Genomic DNA, 14,858 nt, shown 5'->3' with positions numbered 1-14,858 from the left:
AATGTAGCCCATAGGACTGTAGGTGCTTTTCCAACATTTTCTTTGTTATTGATGCAATATCCATCTGCTGCGGGACTATATCATTGCAGATGTGATCAAGTAATGTTCAATGACCAATGAAGCATGCTTATCTCTGGCATATAAAACACAATTAGCTTACTTGATTTTATGGCTTGTAAACCACTTTGTAAAAAATAGTGTTTGTATGAGAAGAATTAATCAGAATCCAGAATAAAATAAAGGGTCATAATTGCTAATCAGAATTGTACTGAATTGTACAGAATTGTTAATTTCATGGGAAATTAACAGGCCCTTGATCCAAACTATGGTCCAGCTTTTCTCTCTCAAGGATGAGAAACTGAACTGAACATACAGGACATTTATCATTTGAGTCTTTGTGTGACTGACCTATGCTTCAGCAACCATGTCAGGTGTTGGAACCTGCAAAGGAACCAGCTGGCTTTTGTGCCTAAAGTGGGACTATAACTTACAGCCTCCAGGTTGGTCACTAGACCATTATATTAACCACTAGATCAAACTAGTTCTTTGTAAATGGTTTCAATGCTGACAGTTAAGCTTCCACGCAGAAATTATACATAGCATTATTGCTATGCTACTGGCACATGCTAAAATTAGAATGTAGAAATAGTATAACGTAATAAATAACACAAAGTAATTAAGTGAGATCTGCTAATAGCATATTTATTCATTTGACATATTTGTCATAGAAACATGCTTTTAACTGGGCCATTTCCCTAGCCCACCTTTTTTTAAAAGTGTGGTCCTAGGACCCCCTTACAGGTGCATGAATTCAGAATTATTTGCCAAACTATGTTGAAAAATAATACAGTATTAAAATCCTCTCAAACAATTGTGAGAAGTAATGATGGCAGAGAATTGATAAATACAAGCCATACAAACAAAAGCTCTTCTAAGGTCCTCCACATTTTTTAACAGTGAGAATTGATCCTAACTTGTTCAGAACAACAGCAATATCATGAGCCACATTTTAGTGAATCCTCTAAAGCAGGGGTCCCCAACCTGTGGCCCGCAGCCCACTACTGGGGCGTGGCCTGTTCGCAACCCACTCATGCAGCCCAGTTTCCTTTCCCCACCCCCAGCCGAGCAACCAAGCCACAAAGGTTAGGGAACGCTGCCCTAAAGTAAGACCTGTTTTTTTAAAATACTCTCTAAGCCTATCCCAGGCACACATAGTTACAACCATTCATTTAGTGACCATTTGAATTTACAACAACATTGAATAAAGGACACCTGGTCTTCATATTTACAGCCATTGCAGCATCCCTGTGGTCACATGATCCAAATTAGGTCACTTGGCAACCAGCATGTATTTATGACAGTCCTATGAACTTACTTTGTGATTTTCCCAGCTGGCTTCCAACAAATAAAGTAAATGAGGGTAGCTAGATTTAATTAATGACCATGTGATTCACTTAACAAACAGGGTGATTCACTTAATAATTGTGGTAAAAAATTTCATAAAATTGAAAAATCATTTAAGGACTGTGTCTCTTAGCAACGGATGCTCCCGTCCCAATTGTGGTTTAAATTGAGGACTATCTATATGGTACAGCCCTAGCCAACCCTTGCAATCCTGGATGTTAAGGGTGGCCCTCCTGCTGCTGGAAGGATGCTCATCACAGAGTAAGAGCAATTGTTTTCAGAATCCAGTATAAATTAATTATACTCAACTCGCTGTCACCTCTTTAAAAACTGATTATAAGTGTAAGGAATGCTGTATATAAACCTATTGTACTTTATTCCCCTCCAAGCTTATTTAATGTGGCTTGGTTGAGGCTTAGAATGTTGCAAGAATGTCATCATTTATATAACCAATCATTTAATGCGTTATCCAACCCAGTCATTTTTAATCATGTTTCAACAAGCTATGACAATACAATATGTGAAAGCAGTGATAAATAGATATCATACATCCGCAAGACGTTTTTCTTCAGATAATCCGCTTGGATACGGAAAGGTAATTACACCTAATGGAAACTACATTTCCCAGGTGGCTTCAGGCCTACACGCTATGACCTAGCGTAAGTAACCTTGCGGACGAACTACATTTCCCGCCGGTCTTTTCTCGCCCGTCCCAACCGGCGCATGCGCTGCGACGAGGCCTGGCTCCACAACGCCGTTGGAACCGCGTCGGTGGATGGTGCGAACGGGTGTTTGGCGAGGCGGCTTAGCGATCGCGCGCGACGGCCAAAGACTGTGACCGATAGACCGAGACCGTTTTCAACCCCGCCGCCATTTCGGTCAGCCCGGCTCCATGATTCCCATATGCCCGGTAGTCTCTTTCACCTATGGTGAGTAACGGCTTCGGGCAAGCCGGGGGTGGGGGTGGGGACACAGACGCGTTGTCTCAGGAATGGTTTCTAACGAGGCCTTTTTCTCTCCCCTCCTGCACGCCATGTCGTCGCTTGCAGTGCCCAGCCGGCTGGGGGAAGATGCCAAAATGGCCACCGGCAACTACTTCGGATTCACCCATACCGGGGCCGCCGCTCAATATAGGTAAAAGGCGCTTCGGGTCTGTGGCGGGGAGGCCTGGGGAGAGAAAGGCGGCTGACCCCGCCCCAGCCTCGTGTGGGGCTGTTGGTGCTGGGCGCGCGGGAGGCCGCGCGGAAGGCGCAGGCGCCCCAGAGAAGCAGGCAGGTTGGCTACCTTCGTCACGCGCGCCCGATCGTCCTCGCCGGCACGTTTCGGAGCACCCCTTCCCCCCTCCCCCAAACTCAGTCAGGATTTGGGGACCGTTACTCACCACCCCCCGCTCTCATTCAGTCGTCCCCCAGCAGGGAATGCAGCACAGGCGAGGGATGCTTTGGGGAGACTCCCGTCGCTCAATCGCACCCCACGTCCCTGTAGCCCTTCAGCCGCTTTAATGGCGACGGGCTTCCGACCCGAAGGCGCTTTGCTCACGTTCTCCCAAAGTGCGTTTCTTCTCATTGAAGGTCAAGGGTCCTCTGTGCCTTTTTGGTGTCTACCTTAAATGGCTTTCCCGGTTTCAACCAATATCATAGAATAGACATTGAATTGAATTGAATTCTTCACTGGCCAAGTGTGATTGGACACACATGTCTTCGGTGCATAAGCTCTCAGTGTACATAAAAAGACAAGATACATTCGTCAAGAATCATAAGGTACAATTGTACATATGTTGTAGACTGACAAATAATTATTATTATTATTATTATTATTATTATTATTATTATTATTATTATTATTATTATTATTTATATATGACCCTTAATACTAGCAAGTGACTGGTGAATGATCTTAGAAATAAAAACAAATTACCACCATGAATACAAAAATTGAAATGTGGAGTCCTTGGGAGGCACCACCTCAGACCATCTAGCAGTAAAACAATTGAGGAACTACAAGGAGAAAGCAACACCCACCCATGCCAATCACTGATGGGGCGAGCTACTTTATTTGAATGGACCAAATCCTACTTGTAGTTCTGAAGATGTTATTTAGCTGGGCAAGGAAACGTCTGCATGAAAAAAAAAACAAGCTCCAAGAGCACTGAAGATTCCACAACTCAATCCTGAGCTGTGGAATCTTTTTGTTCTTAACATAATAATAATAATAATAATAATAATAATAATAATAATAATAATAATAATAATTAATAATAAATACACCGTATAAAATCACTGTTTCTTATAACATTCCAGGAAGAATACAATACAAAACCAAAGTTCTGTACTTTGAAAGGTAGTCCATCCATGTCTATGCTGAATTAACTTTCAACAAGTTAACTGAATTCAGCCCACCCCCAAAATAAAATTTTTGGTCTTATAAATTATAAAAATTTTAAAGATACTTTGGAAAGACAGCTTTTTATTTGAAATAGAGTGGGACTGGAGTATCATACTTTGTCTTCCATGTACATTATATATATATATGCAGGATAGAATTATTTATGTAAATATGTTTATCATTTGTATACCTCGGCAAGTAGTCAATGAAAACATTTTCTAATTGTATATTTATAAAATATCTCCATACTTAAAGTCATAAATCACAAAAAGGGGTGGGGGGGATTCTTATAAATGGGCCTTGCACCATTTTTATGAAAGCTAGGCAAGCTGATGAATGCAGCATTTATTAACTACTACTCCTTTCTCCTTTTGATAACTGGCATTGTAAAATGATGGTAACAAATACTTTGATTTATTTATTTATTTATCAATCACATTTATATAGCTGACGATCTCATCAAAGGTGACTCTGGGTGAGGCAAAACAATCACATTATGCCTATCCTTTGGAACCTGTGGTGATTGCAGGATAATTTATTTTCCTGTTATATTTATAATGTTTTACAATACAAGTGGTATTTCCAAGTTCACAATGTTTCATGCTCAAAACACATGTGGTATGGTCAGAATACTAATATCAGACCAGACCATTTCAAGTTCAGCCATTTTGAATGTGAACTATTTTGTATACATTTCACAAAAACTCAAAAGAGATTGGGATTGGGATGAGAAGTTTCAACTGGTATGAAGTCAGCAATCAGCTCAGTTATTGAATCAGGACTTGAAGTCAAGCCCTTCGAGTCTAATTTCTTAAGCTCTACACTACCTTGTAGTGTATATCCACAGAATTTAAGCTCTACACTACCTTGTACTGTATATCCACAGAATATACATGTGTATATCCACAGAATTTCAAACATAGCCATTTCTTTTTCATATGGTTTATCCATTTTATTTATTATTTTGACTTGGCACGTGAACCAATAAACCTCACTGCATTCATTTGAAATAAATCTCAGAACTGGTTCCTTCAGCATTTAGCAGATTTTTTAAATCTTACATTTAGTTTAATTCATCAATTATTCATCAGTTATCTATTTAGCTTTTCTCATTTGATTTTTCTGAAAGTTGTAGCTATATTTTGCTGCCCGTATCTAAAGACATGCATACATGAATATCTTTACAAAGATTAAGATTTCATTGTTTAAATCTCATATAAACAGAGCTAGGTGAAATAGAGAAGCAAAGCAGAAAATACAAAATACGAAAAAATGTTAATTTAATTCAGTGTCATTTGAAGAGCAAATAATTAAAATAACTGAAATTTGTTCAAAATAACACATTAATATGCATAATCAGCAAAACACTTGACATAAATAGTTTCATAATAGTTATTTTAGAAAGAAAAGGGTAGTATTTTTTTCTCTCTCTCTCTCTCCATTGAGATTCACTGAATTGTATGAGCAATTGCTAAGGTGAAGCCTGAAACTGAATGACTTCTAGAGACCCAAGAAATTATTTATAGTAAATTATATATTAAAATCTGATATCCACAGTAAAAGAAAAGTATCTAAATAATCTTTAACATGCAGTGTGGTGGTCAGTCTCTCTCCTGCGCTTAAGAATAGGGCATTTTATTAGGAAAAATTCTGGAACATGTAGTCAGATGAAAGTATCATGATTTTAAGTTATAGTTGGGTAAATACAATGATAGCATTAGAAATTTCACTTTAATTTAATTTAATTAGCACTTCTAGACCGCCCCCTCTCCCAAAAGGGACTCGGGGCGGTGTACAGTCCATATCAAAAACATCATACACAATAACAATTAAAATTATTAGATGGATAAATACATAAATAAATAAGAGGAGGATAAAATAGACAGAACTGTAATTGCTAAATAAATAATTTAAAATATACAAAATTTAAAACCCCAGTGTCCTATAAAATTAAGTCCCCTAAAAAACCAGTAGATAATATATATGCCAGGAGGTAGACGTTAAGAATTATGCCAGGCCAGCCAGTCGGAACAGGTGAGTCTTCAATTTTTGTCGGAAGGAGCGGAAGTCCAAGGTGGTTCTAATGTCAGGGGGGAGGTCATTCCAGAGGGTTGGGCCCATCACAGAGAAGGCCCTACTCCTTGGTGTCGCCCGTTGGCATTGCCTAGTGGACAGCACCAGGAGAAGCCCCTCCCTGTGAGAGCGAATTGGCCGCAGGGATGTGTGTGGGAGGATGCGATCCCGCAGGTAACTAGGCCCTATGCCATGGAGCGCTTTAAAGATGGTCAAAACCTTGAAACGCACCCGAAAGACCACAGGTAGCCAGTGCAGCTCGTTCAGGAGCGGTGTTACGTGGGAGTACCTAGTACTCCCCATGACTGCCCGCGCGGCTGCGTTCTGGACTAGCTGCAGTCTTCGTGCGCGTCCCAAGGGAAGCCCCATGTAGAGAGCATTACAGTAGTCCAGGCGAGACGTCACCAGTGCATGAGTGACCGTGCGTAGGGCATCCCGGTCCAGAAGGGGGCGCAATTGACGCACCAGGCGAACCTGGTGGAACGCCCCCCTAGCCACGGCTGCCACATGGTCGTCCATTGACAGCCGGGCATCTAGGAGGACGCCCAAATTGCGCGCCCGTTCCACAGGGGGCAGTTGTTCGCCCCCTATGGCCAGCGTTGGAGTCAGCTGACTGAACCGAGGTGCCGGTAGCCACAGCCACTCAGTCTTGGAGGGGTTGAGTTTGAGTCTGTTGTCCCCCATCCAGACCCCGACGGCTTCCAAACACCGGGACATCACTTCGACAGCCTCGCTGGGGTGATTTGGGGTTGAAACATACAGCTGAGTATCATCAGCGTACAGATGGTATTCAACCCCAAAACCACGGATGATCTCCCCCAGCGGCTTCACATATGTGTTGAACAGGAGGGGCGAGAGGACCGACCCCTGTGGCACCCCACAAGTGAGTGACCTCAGGGTCGACCTCTGCCCCCCTGTCAACACACATTGCAACCGGTCGGAGAGGTAGGAGCCGAACCACCGTAAAACGGTGCCCCCGACTCCCATCCCCTCCAGCCGGCGCAATAGGATACCATGGTCGATGGTATCAAAAGCCGCTGAGAGGTCTAATAGGACCAGGATAGAGGAACAACCTCTATCTCTGGCCCTCCAGAGATCAACCAGCGCGACCAAGGCTGTCTCTGTGCTGTGCCCGGATCGGAAGCCGGACTGGCGTGGGTCTAGATATTCGGATTCGTCAAGGTGTTGTGGAAATTGCTGTGCCACCACATTCTCAACAACCTTCGCTAAAAAGGGAAGGTTGGAGACTGGACGATAATTAGCCAGCTCCATTGGGTCCAGTGAAGGCCTCTTGAGCAAGGGCCTCACCACCGCCTCTTTCAAGGCAGTTGGTAGGAAGCCCTCACCCAATGAGGCGTTCACCAGGCCCAGAAGCCAGCCTCGTGTCACCTCCCAGGATGCCAGTACCAGCCAGGAGGGACACGGGTCCATTGAACATGTGGTGGGTCGCAGCCGTCCACGCAACCTGTCCAAATCCTCAGGGGCAACAGAGTCAAACTCCTCCCAGAATGGTCTCACAAGACTCACTGTTGACGGCTCGTCCGGCCCACTGGAGGGAGCCCATAACTTAGTTCATAAAGTTTTCTTCATGTACATTTGAATATATTTTTAAATTTTGAATTTGAGGTAAATTAAAAGAAATTGCCTTGTAAGTTTTTTTAACAATGTTGACAAAACTACATTTTTTGCTTTATAGATTTTAGAAGTATAACACTTCTAATATAAGATTTAGAAGTGAAAGTGTTAAATAGTATTTAACAGTTGATCCTGGGAATATTTACAGTAAACATGTTTTATTTATTTATTTATTTACTTACATTGTGTTTTTACTCCACGTTTTACTCCAGACTGTATGTTTTTAGCTAAAAATAATCTGAGTCTGAAAACAGCTTTTGTTCACACAGAGGATTGTTCATTATGCAATAAGATAATCCTTTGCTAATTAGTAATAAACAAATATGTGTTACTCTCTGTAGTAATTTTTTCTGGTTGCTTGCTGTAATTACCAACAACTATTAAAATAACTAGGAAATCATTTGGTTAAAATAAACAAAAAGTTAATATTATGTTTCTATTGGTTTTATAACTGTTTTCCTGATTTATTACTTAACAAATTGAGATTTATTCTTCGTTTATGATTCTTGGCTTGCTGCGAAGTGAAAAACTAGACAATTATCTTTGGAGGTAAAGCTACTTGATAATTACTACTTTGGCTTAGCTGCTTCTAGTGCAGCAACTATTGAGCAATATAGCTTTCTTGGCTAGTATTCATTAGTCTTAATTATGGCGTATTATTGAATTCAAACTGACCAAAAATAGATCCTGAATTTTTGTTTGATTTCCTCTTTGCTTTAAAATTTTGTTTTTCATAGACTTCTGAAAGGCTTTGGAAGAGAGGACAAAAAAGTTATGTGTTCAAGGAACGTTCTGCACATGTCTTTGAATTCTGGCATTAAAATTGGAATGCTGCCTTTGTATTTCTGAAAAATAATATGGAAAACTTTCAATATACTTCCTTTGATCTGGTTTCTGTCACAGAAAAGGAAGAAAGTTCTTTAGAATTATGTAGGAATTGGAGACTTACATTTTAGAGTACATGAATATTCTGTTCCATGTATAAGAATCCAGTGGATATTTTTTCCAATCATTAAATTAAAAATTGGATTTTCAGGTTGGCAAAACTTCACAATGCATGTTTCATTTATTGGTGTACAAACCCCAAATTCTTTTTCCAGTTCCATAATTATTAGAAAATTGCTATTGTTACTAGATTCTCCTTGTCATGTAATGATATTATGCTGACAGTTTAATCAACTCAATCCCTCCTTAGATAGTCCTTCACTTACAACCAGTCATTTAATGATTGTTCAAATTTACAATGTAATAAAGCATGTGACATAAAACATTGCATTGATCCCTCTCTCCATTGTGGTCATGTGATCATGAACTGGGTGTTTGGCAACCTGTTTGCACTTGCAACCAGTTGCCAAGCGCCCCACAATCTTGTAATCGCCATTATAGTCTTCTCTGCTAGCTTCCTCAGAAAGTCAGTGGGGAATCTGGCAAGAAAGGTTGCAAGCAACTTGCTGCCTGCTGAAGAATTTCCCCTCCTGTCCATGCATGGTGAGGGGGATTGGAAATGTATGGAAAGAAACCTGTGTGCTGGGCTGGAGAAACAAAGATTGCATCTTTGCAATTCCTGCATTATTTGTCCAACCCAGTGGACAAGTTCTCTTCCATTCACAGCAGGGAAGGGAACTTCTCGAAGGACTGCAGAAACAGATCAGGTCCCCTGCATCAGAGCCCTGTCTCTGCATCTCCTCAAAGGAGTTTTTCTCGGCACAAGGAGGTAAGGGGAACTCCTTCAAATGGCTGCAGAAATGAAGCGTAGCTCCTGAAGTTTTGAGCTTCATTTCTGCAGCCTGCTGTAGGCATTTCTTTCTGCCCGTAGGGAAGGCAAAAAGAAATGCAGGCAGCTCTTTTGTTTTGTCGTTTAACAGCTGTAACTGGAAAAGCTGGAATTGTGTCCATTGAGTGAAGTTGTTATACAAGCATCTCGCTTAACAACTGCATTGTCAAAGACTGAGATTCTGGTTCCAATTTTCATAAGTCAAGGACAGCTTGTATATATTCTGAATTTTGTACTCAGTAGAAAACAATTATCTAGGGTTTTTTGTTTCTCAGTTTGGTTCTAATTTGAATTTCTCAGAAATACTTAGAAACCCTAGAAAAAAAAAGATGGCAATTCTTCATGCAATTAAAGCAGAGTAGGAATTACATTCAGTAGCTTGAGGTAGGCAGCCTTCTTGGGGTAATATAAAATGGCTGGTGGAGGGAAAGTTTGAATGTTCGGTAAGACCCTTTCTGGGAAGAAAAAATGTTTTAAGAGCCTACTTACTCCCACACAGAACATTTCACATTATGTAACAATTCATTATTGTGTTTTGTCTTATGCTGAAGGAAAAAGGGAAGATTCAAGGTCCTGTGATCCCACAATAGGCTTGTTTGTTTGCTTTTACATTCTTGCAGCATGGTGATACAATGCATTAGCCATTGACACTCCAGGCTCTCGGTCAATCTCTGCTGCCCGTAGGTCAATGGGAAAGATAATCAAGCAGATTTACAAAGACTAAGAAACATGTTAGGTGTTTAAAAAAAAAAGTCTGTTTGGTAGATAGATTTATTGTTGCTTTAAATTTGTTCCTGTTCCTACATTATGTATAGTATTTTATTTTTCATACAAGAACTCAAAATGCAAAATGTGTTAGACCTCAAATAATGTAGGAAGTTAATTTAATTATTACTGTATTCTTCCTGAATTGTGTTTAAGTAAATAAATTGTTGCTTTACTGGATTCATTGTTATGAATTGTATTTCTACACGTAGCTGAGGATGAAAAAAGCACACTTTGTTTTTACTATTTGTGGATTTTCTGGGTAAAATCCTATTGCTTGCAAACTATCAGTTTTCTCTTGGATCATGGTGATTTAAGAGTAGTTTGCAGTTTTTTAAAGATTAGTTTACAAGGCTATGTTTAAATACAAGATAGTCCTTGCTAATTGGGACCAGAAGACGTAACTGAATGTGAGACTGTCATTGAGGTGGGAGGGGGGGCACATGCTGAGTAGAGAACTGATCAGGTAAAAGGGAGAAGAGTCTGCAATTGAATAATTGGTAGAGAAAGAAACTTAGAAATGATCTACCTTAACGAATCCAATAGGTAAAAAGAAACAGCAGCAAATTTGTACTTTCAAGTCTTGCAAGATTCTGTAATGTAGCCTTATGGCAAAGAAGAATTAGCTCATTTTGTCATGTTTCCTGCCTGATCTACTTGGGGGACTGACTGAAATGCCCTTGTTAGGTGACACATAATTTTAAAAACCACGTGACAATGCTGCTTAGCAATAGCAATTTCGGCAGTCTCCCTTACTATTGTTAAGCAAGGACCTTGCATGATTACAACCTGCAGCTTCCTGTTGGATTCCCCATTCCCCTCACTTCTTGGAAGCCACAAGGAAGGTCACAAATTGCCTGTTTAGGAATAAACATTTTATTTCAAACAATTGTATTCAGTGATATGGTGATATATTTCTAACTGCTAATAGCAATTTAAGGCATCTTCTGTATAGCAGTCTGCAAATAACTTGGCCCCATGCCATTCCTTAAAGTAACTACCAGTAACTAGAATTGAACCTAGAGGCATATTTGTAGCCCCCATAGGATACAGAACTATCAGGAACACTTGTTAATCAGTTAATCAAATGCTGTAGTTGCCTTGCATATCTTAACTTAAAAGACAGAATATATAAATATCCTGTAACTTTATTAAATAATTTTGTCCCTTTGTTTTTTGGAAAGATATTTTAAAAACAAAAACAAATCAATTTTTTATATTTCAATGGTTTTGTACAAAGACAATAAGTCTGTGCAGTTTTCATAATTTATGTTACATTATTAATTCTTCACTGAATTTCATCAGAATACAGTTGGTCCTCATTTAGCTGCTTCCTCACATAGCAACAATTCACAATTATGATAGTGTTGAAAATATAACTTTGCAACCAACAAAGGTCATTTACAATTTTCATAGGCCTACATAGCAAGCAAAATAACTTTGCGACCAATCATTTACGATTTTCATAGGTTTCTAAATCAAAGGAAAGCTAATTATTAAGCACAGGCATGGTTTCATTTAGCAACCATTTCACTTTATGATCAAGTTTCTGGTCCCAGTTGTGGTATCTAAACAAGAGCTACCTCTAATAATCTAGGAAACAGGTCTGTAGAAAATAAAGTTTAATTAGAATTCAGCTTTTATCTAGAGAGCACAATTACTTCAAATAGTCAAGATAATAAAATAATTCCCTTTTGTCAGTGTTTCTGTCAATTTAGACATGTTGCAGGTACAGAGAAAAATATCAAATTTCTTAACAAACTGAGCCCGTATAATATTTGCCTTTACTTATTTATACAGTTTATAGGCTGCCCAACAGCTCTAATACTTTAATACAAGAGTACAGAAGCAGAGTTGTTTGGAATGGGTAGCCGTAATAATTTAATAAAATGAATAATTAAATAAAAACATTTCTTACACATAAATAGCTCATGGCCAATATATATCATGGTAGAAAATCAGGAAGATAAAGCGTAAGTGAAATAGCGAATTCTAAATAGTAGTTCTGGTAAAGACTCTTAAGAGTTTTAAGAATTTCAAAGTGAAAGATCTTGCAAATTCGATCACTGGCTCTGCATGATGTTGCAGAAGCAAGGGGAACAGATTTGCTAAAGCAAAAATGGTAACAGAACCATACCTGCCTTAGAGAGAAAAAACAGTACTAAGGCTTCTCATTCTGTGCTATAACAAAACTTATTTTTACTAACTAAAACACTGCAAATATTCTCTTACTGAACTTGTTTGGGTATTATACAGGTTATGCTTAAGTACTGTAAAAGGAATATAAAGATATTCTGTGAATCAGCATTAGGTAATTCAGCATAATGACTTACTGTATTTTGATATTTGGTCAGGATCTTTGTACACATTTTATTACTTTTTTTCTAATGTGACATAGATTGAGATTAAAAGATTAAATGAATGTATATTGTATAGTTCTTGCAAATCTGCTATTCAAAGTTGCCAAGTTTGTTGAGAGGGAAATAAATAAATTAAAATGTGCAGGATTATTTATTGTACATTTATTATTTATTAGATGTAGATTCTGAAATGACCTGATGGCTTACACAGTTAAAATGAATTAATTGCAAAACCGCATGAATTTCATGCTTACCTGAAATATGTGTCCCTTTCAGCTGTATGATTCTGTGAGGTTTATCCATTGTATCTCATTCAGTCCTTTCAAAAAGCTGCATTCTTCACGCTAAAAAAAGAAAATTATGAATTTGATGTTATCAGTGTATAATATGAATTTATTATATGTGACTGCTTTTTAGAGGCTATAAATTTAGGCCTTATTAAAAACTTTTAATAACATTTATGTGAGTTTTACCTGATAAATTGAACTTTAGAACTTCTGCTCCTCAAATTCAATTCTCTAAAGCTAATTTTAAAAGATAACTAGGAATCAGTTCCTTTGGTAGATGCACTTTCATTAATGGATGCTCATGATTTACTTTACTTTATTTCAAACTTATTATACCGCCCCCTCTCCCAAAAGGGACTCGGGGCGGTATTAATTTCACTTAATATGTACTTTATTAGGTACAGTAGATCCATAATACTGAATTTTTAATTTAACCTTTCTCAGATTTACTTAGACTTGAATAATTTAAGAGCATATTTGCTGGGTATTAAGTTTCATTACTACACAGTGATACTTCTTGGCCTATTCCTATTACAGCCAACAGCCGGCTTCAGGTGTAGCTTATTCCCATCCAACTACAGTTGCAAGCTACACTGTTCATCAGGCTCCTGTTGCTGCCCACACAGTTACTGCAGCCTATGCCCCAGCAGCAGCAACAGTTGCAGTAGCCAGGCCTGCTCCAGTGGCTGTTGCAGCTGCTGCAACAGCTGCAGCCTATGGAGGATACCCTACAGCTCATACAGCAACTGATTATGGTTACACACAGAGGCAGCAGGAAGCACCTCCACCGCCTCCACCAGTCACCACACAGAATTACCAGGTAAATACATATATGGATAAAGTATCATTCACTAATGGTGCAGTTCAATTTTTTGTTTAACCATGATTTATTGAATAACCAAGAATTTACTTGATTTGGCTTTCATGCTGGTATCTGTTGGCTTTAGGGTTTAGTGGCCATGGCGTAGACAACAGATTTCCTGATGTTTTACCAGCAACTATGGCTGCAATCTTTACAAGCAAGATGGTCTATTATGCAGACCATAGGCTGTTGAAGTAGGAACTTATTGGACTCCTATCTTTATAGCCAGGTGTCCTGACTTCTGATTGATCTTTAGCCAAGCTGATTTCTGATTGGTGAGGACTGGTGATTCCCATAGAAATGTCAGAAAATCTGTTCTCTAGACCACAGTCACTAAACTCTGAAGTCAACACTGCGTAACCAAAAATTGTATTTATACTACATATTAAACTATAGTACTGTATTTTATAATTTCAGCAGGGTAAATTCATTAAATGTACAAAGCCCAAACAGTTCTCAGCTTCAGATCTTTTTTATTTCAATGGCTAAATACGTTATATAGATATGCCTGGGAATGTGCATATAGTACATATCTAATAGGTAACTGGAAAGCATAAACCTCAGAATATCTTTTTTGAGCATATAAACATTATAAGCTGAATTATATATCTATACAAATTTTGTAGGTCACTTATTCTCATTTTGGCTATTGCTGAGATTTTAAAATGTTTTGTGTAGGTTTGGTCTAGTATTACCCCTATTTCTGTTCAATATTTATTAAAGTTCTAGCTACCGCAAGTTCATGTATTAAGAAAAATTATAATTTGGGGGAAATGACTTTTTACAGAGTACACATAATTCTTAAAAGGTTTGATCATGTCCTTCAAAACTTTAACCAATTATTTCAATTTGTAGCTTAAAATATTGAAGGATTGGGTATTAAGCAGTCTTAATGGGAATTAACGTTGAAGGTTTTTAATAATGTAGTGAAGTATATCATTACCAGATCTTGAACTCAGTCTTATATTTATTAACCTTGTCTAATATTTTCAGGAAATGTATGCTTTCCCAAAAGTTCTGATCCTTTACTGCATAATCAACATTGATTAAAATAATCAAAATGATTCAGTAGTAATCTATGGCTTAAATCCTATGATAATTAATGTAATTTAACTTTTATACAAGGACATTTTATCCTTCCCTCTGGGTAATCCTCAAACTATTTAAAAGGCAATGGTTTACTTCTATTTTTAGAAGCATAAAATTGGTTTGGAAAATAGTTGAAAGAGGAGAAGTAACCAAATTTAGTCTTGGATTCTAAATTCATTCCAAAAGGGAAAACTTCCTGTTTTGGGAAGTGTTAGGAGAGTTTC

At 38.5% G+C, this 14,858-nt stretch overlaps 1 protein-coding gene across 3 annotated transcripts in view; it reads left to right on the top strand.

The window, feature by feature from the left end:
* The first annotated feature begins 2,090 nt into the window (after window positions 1-2,090).
* Window positions 2,091-14,858, top strand: part of ZFR (zinc finger RNA binding protein) — a 46,635-nt gene continuing 33,867 nt past the window's right edge. Inside the window, exons 1-3 of one of the 3 annotated variants that reach the window (XR_014174502.1) lie at window positions 2,091-2,333; window positions 2,454-2,538; window positions 13,221-13,503. Coding sequence is in view for 2 of the 3 variants with exons in the window: in XM_081942596.1 (XP_081798722.1) it covers window positions 2,297-2,333; window positions 2,454-2,538; window positions 13,221-13,503 (405 nt within the window). In the remaining variant the exon portion in view is untranslated. The remainder of the gene's footprint in view (window positions 2,334-2,453; window positions 2,539-13,220; window positions 13,504-14,858) is intronic. The other 2 variants (XM_081942596.1, XM_081942597.1) reach the window with 2 other exon arrangements.

Source organism: Natrix helvetica (assembly GCF_964273705.1).
Source record: "Natrix helvetica genome assembly, chromosome: 2".
Taxonomy (NCBI): domain Eukaryota; kingdom Metazoa; phylum Chordata; class Lepidosauria; order Squamata; family Natricidae; genus Natrix; species Natrix helvetica.
This window is presented reverse-complemented; position numbering and strand designations above follow the sequence as displayed.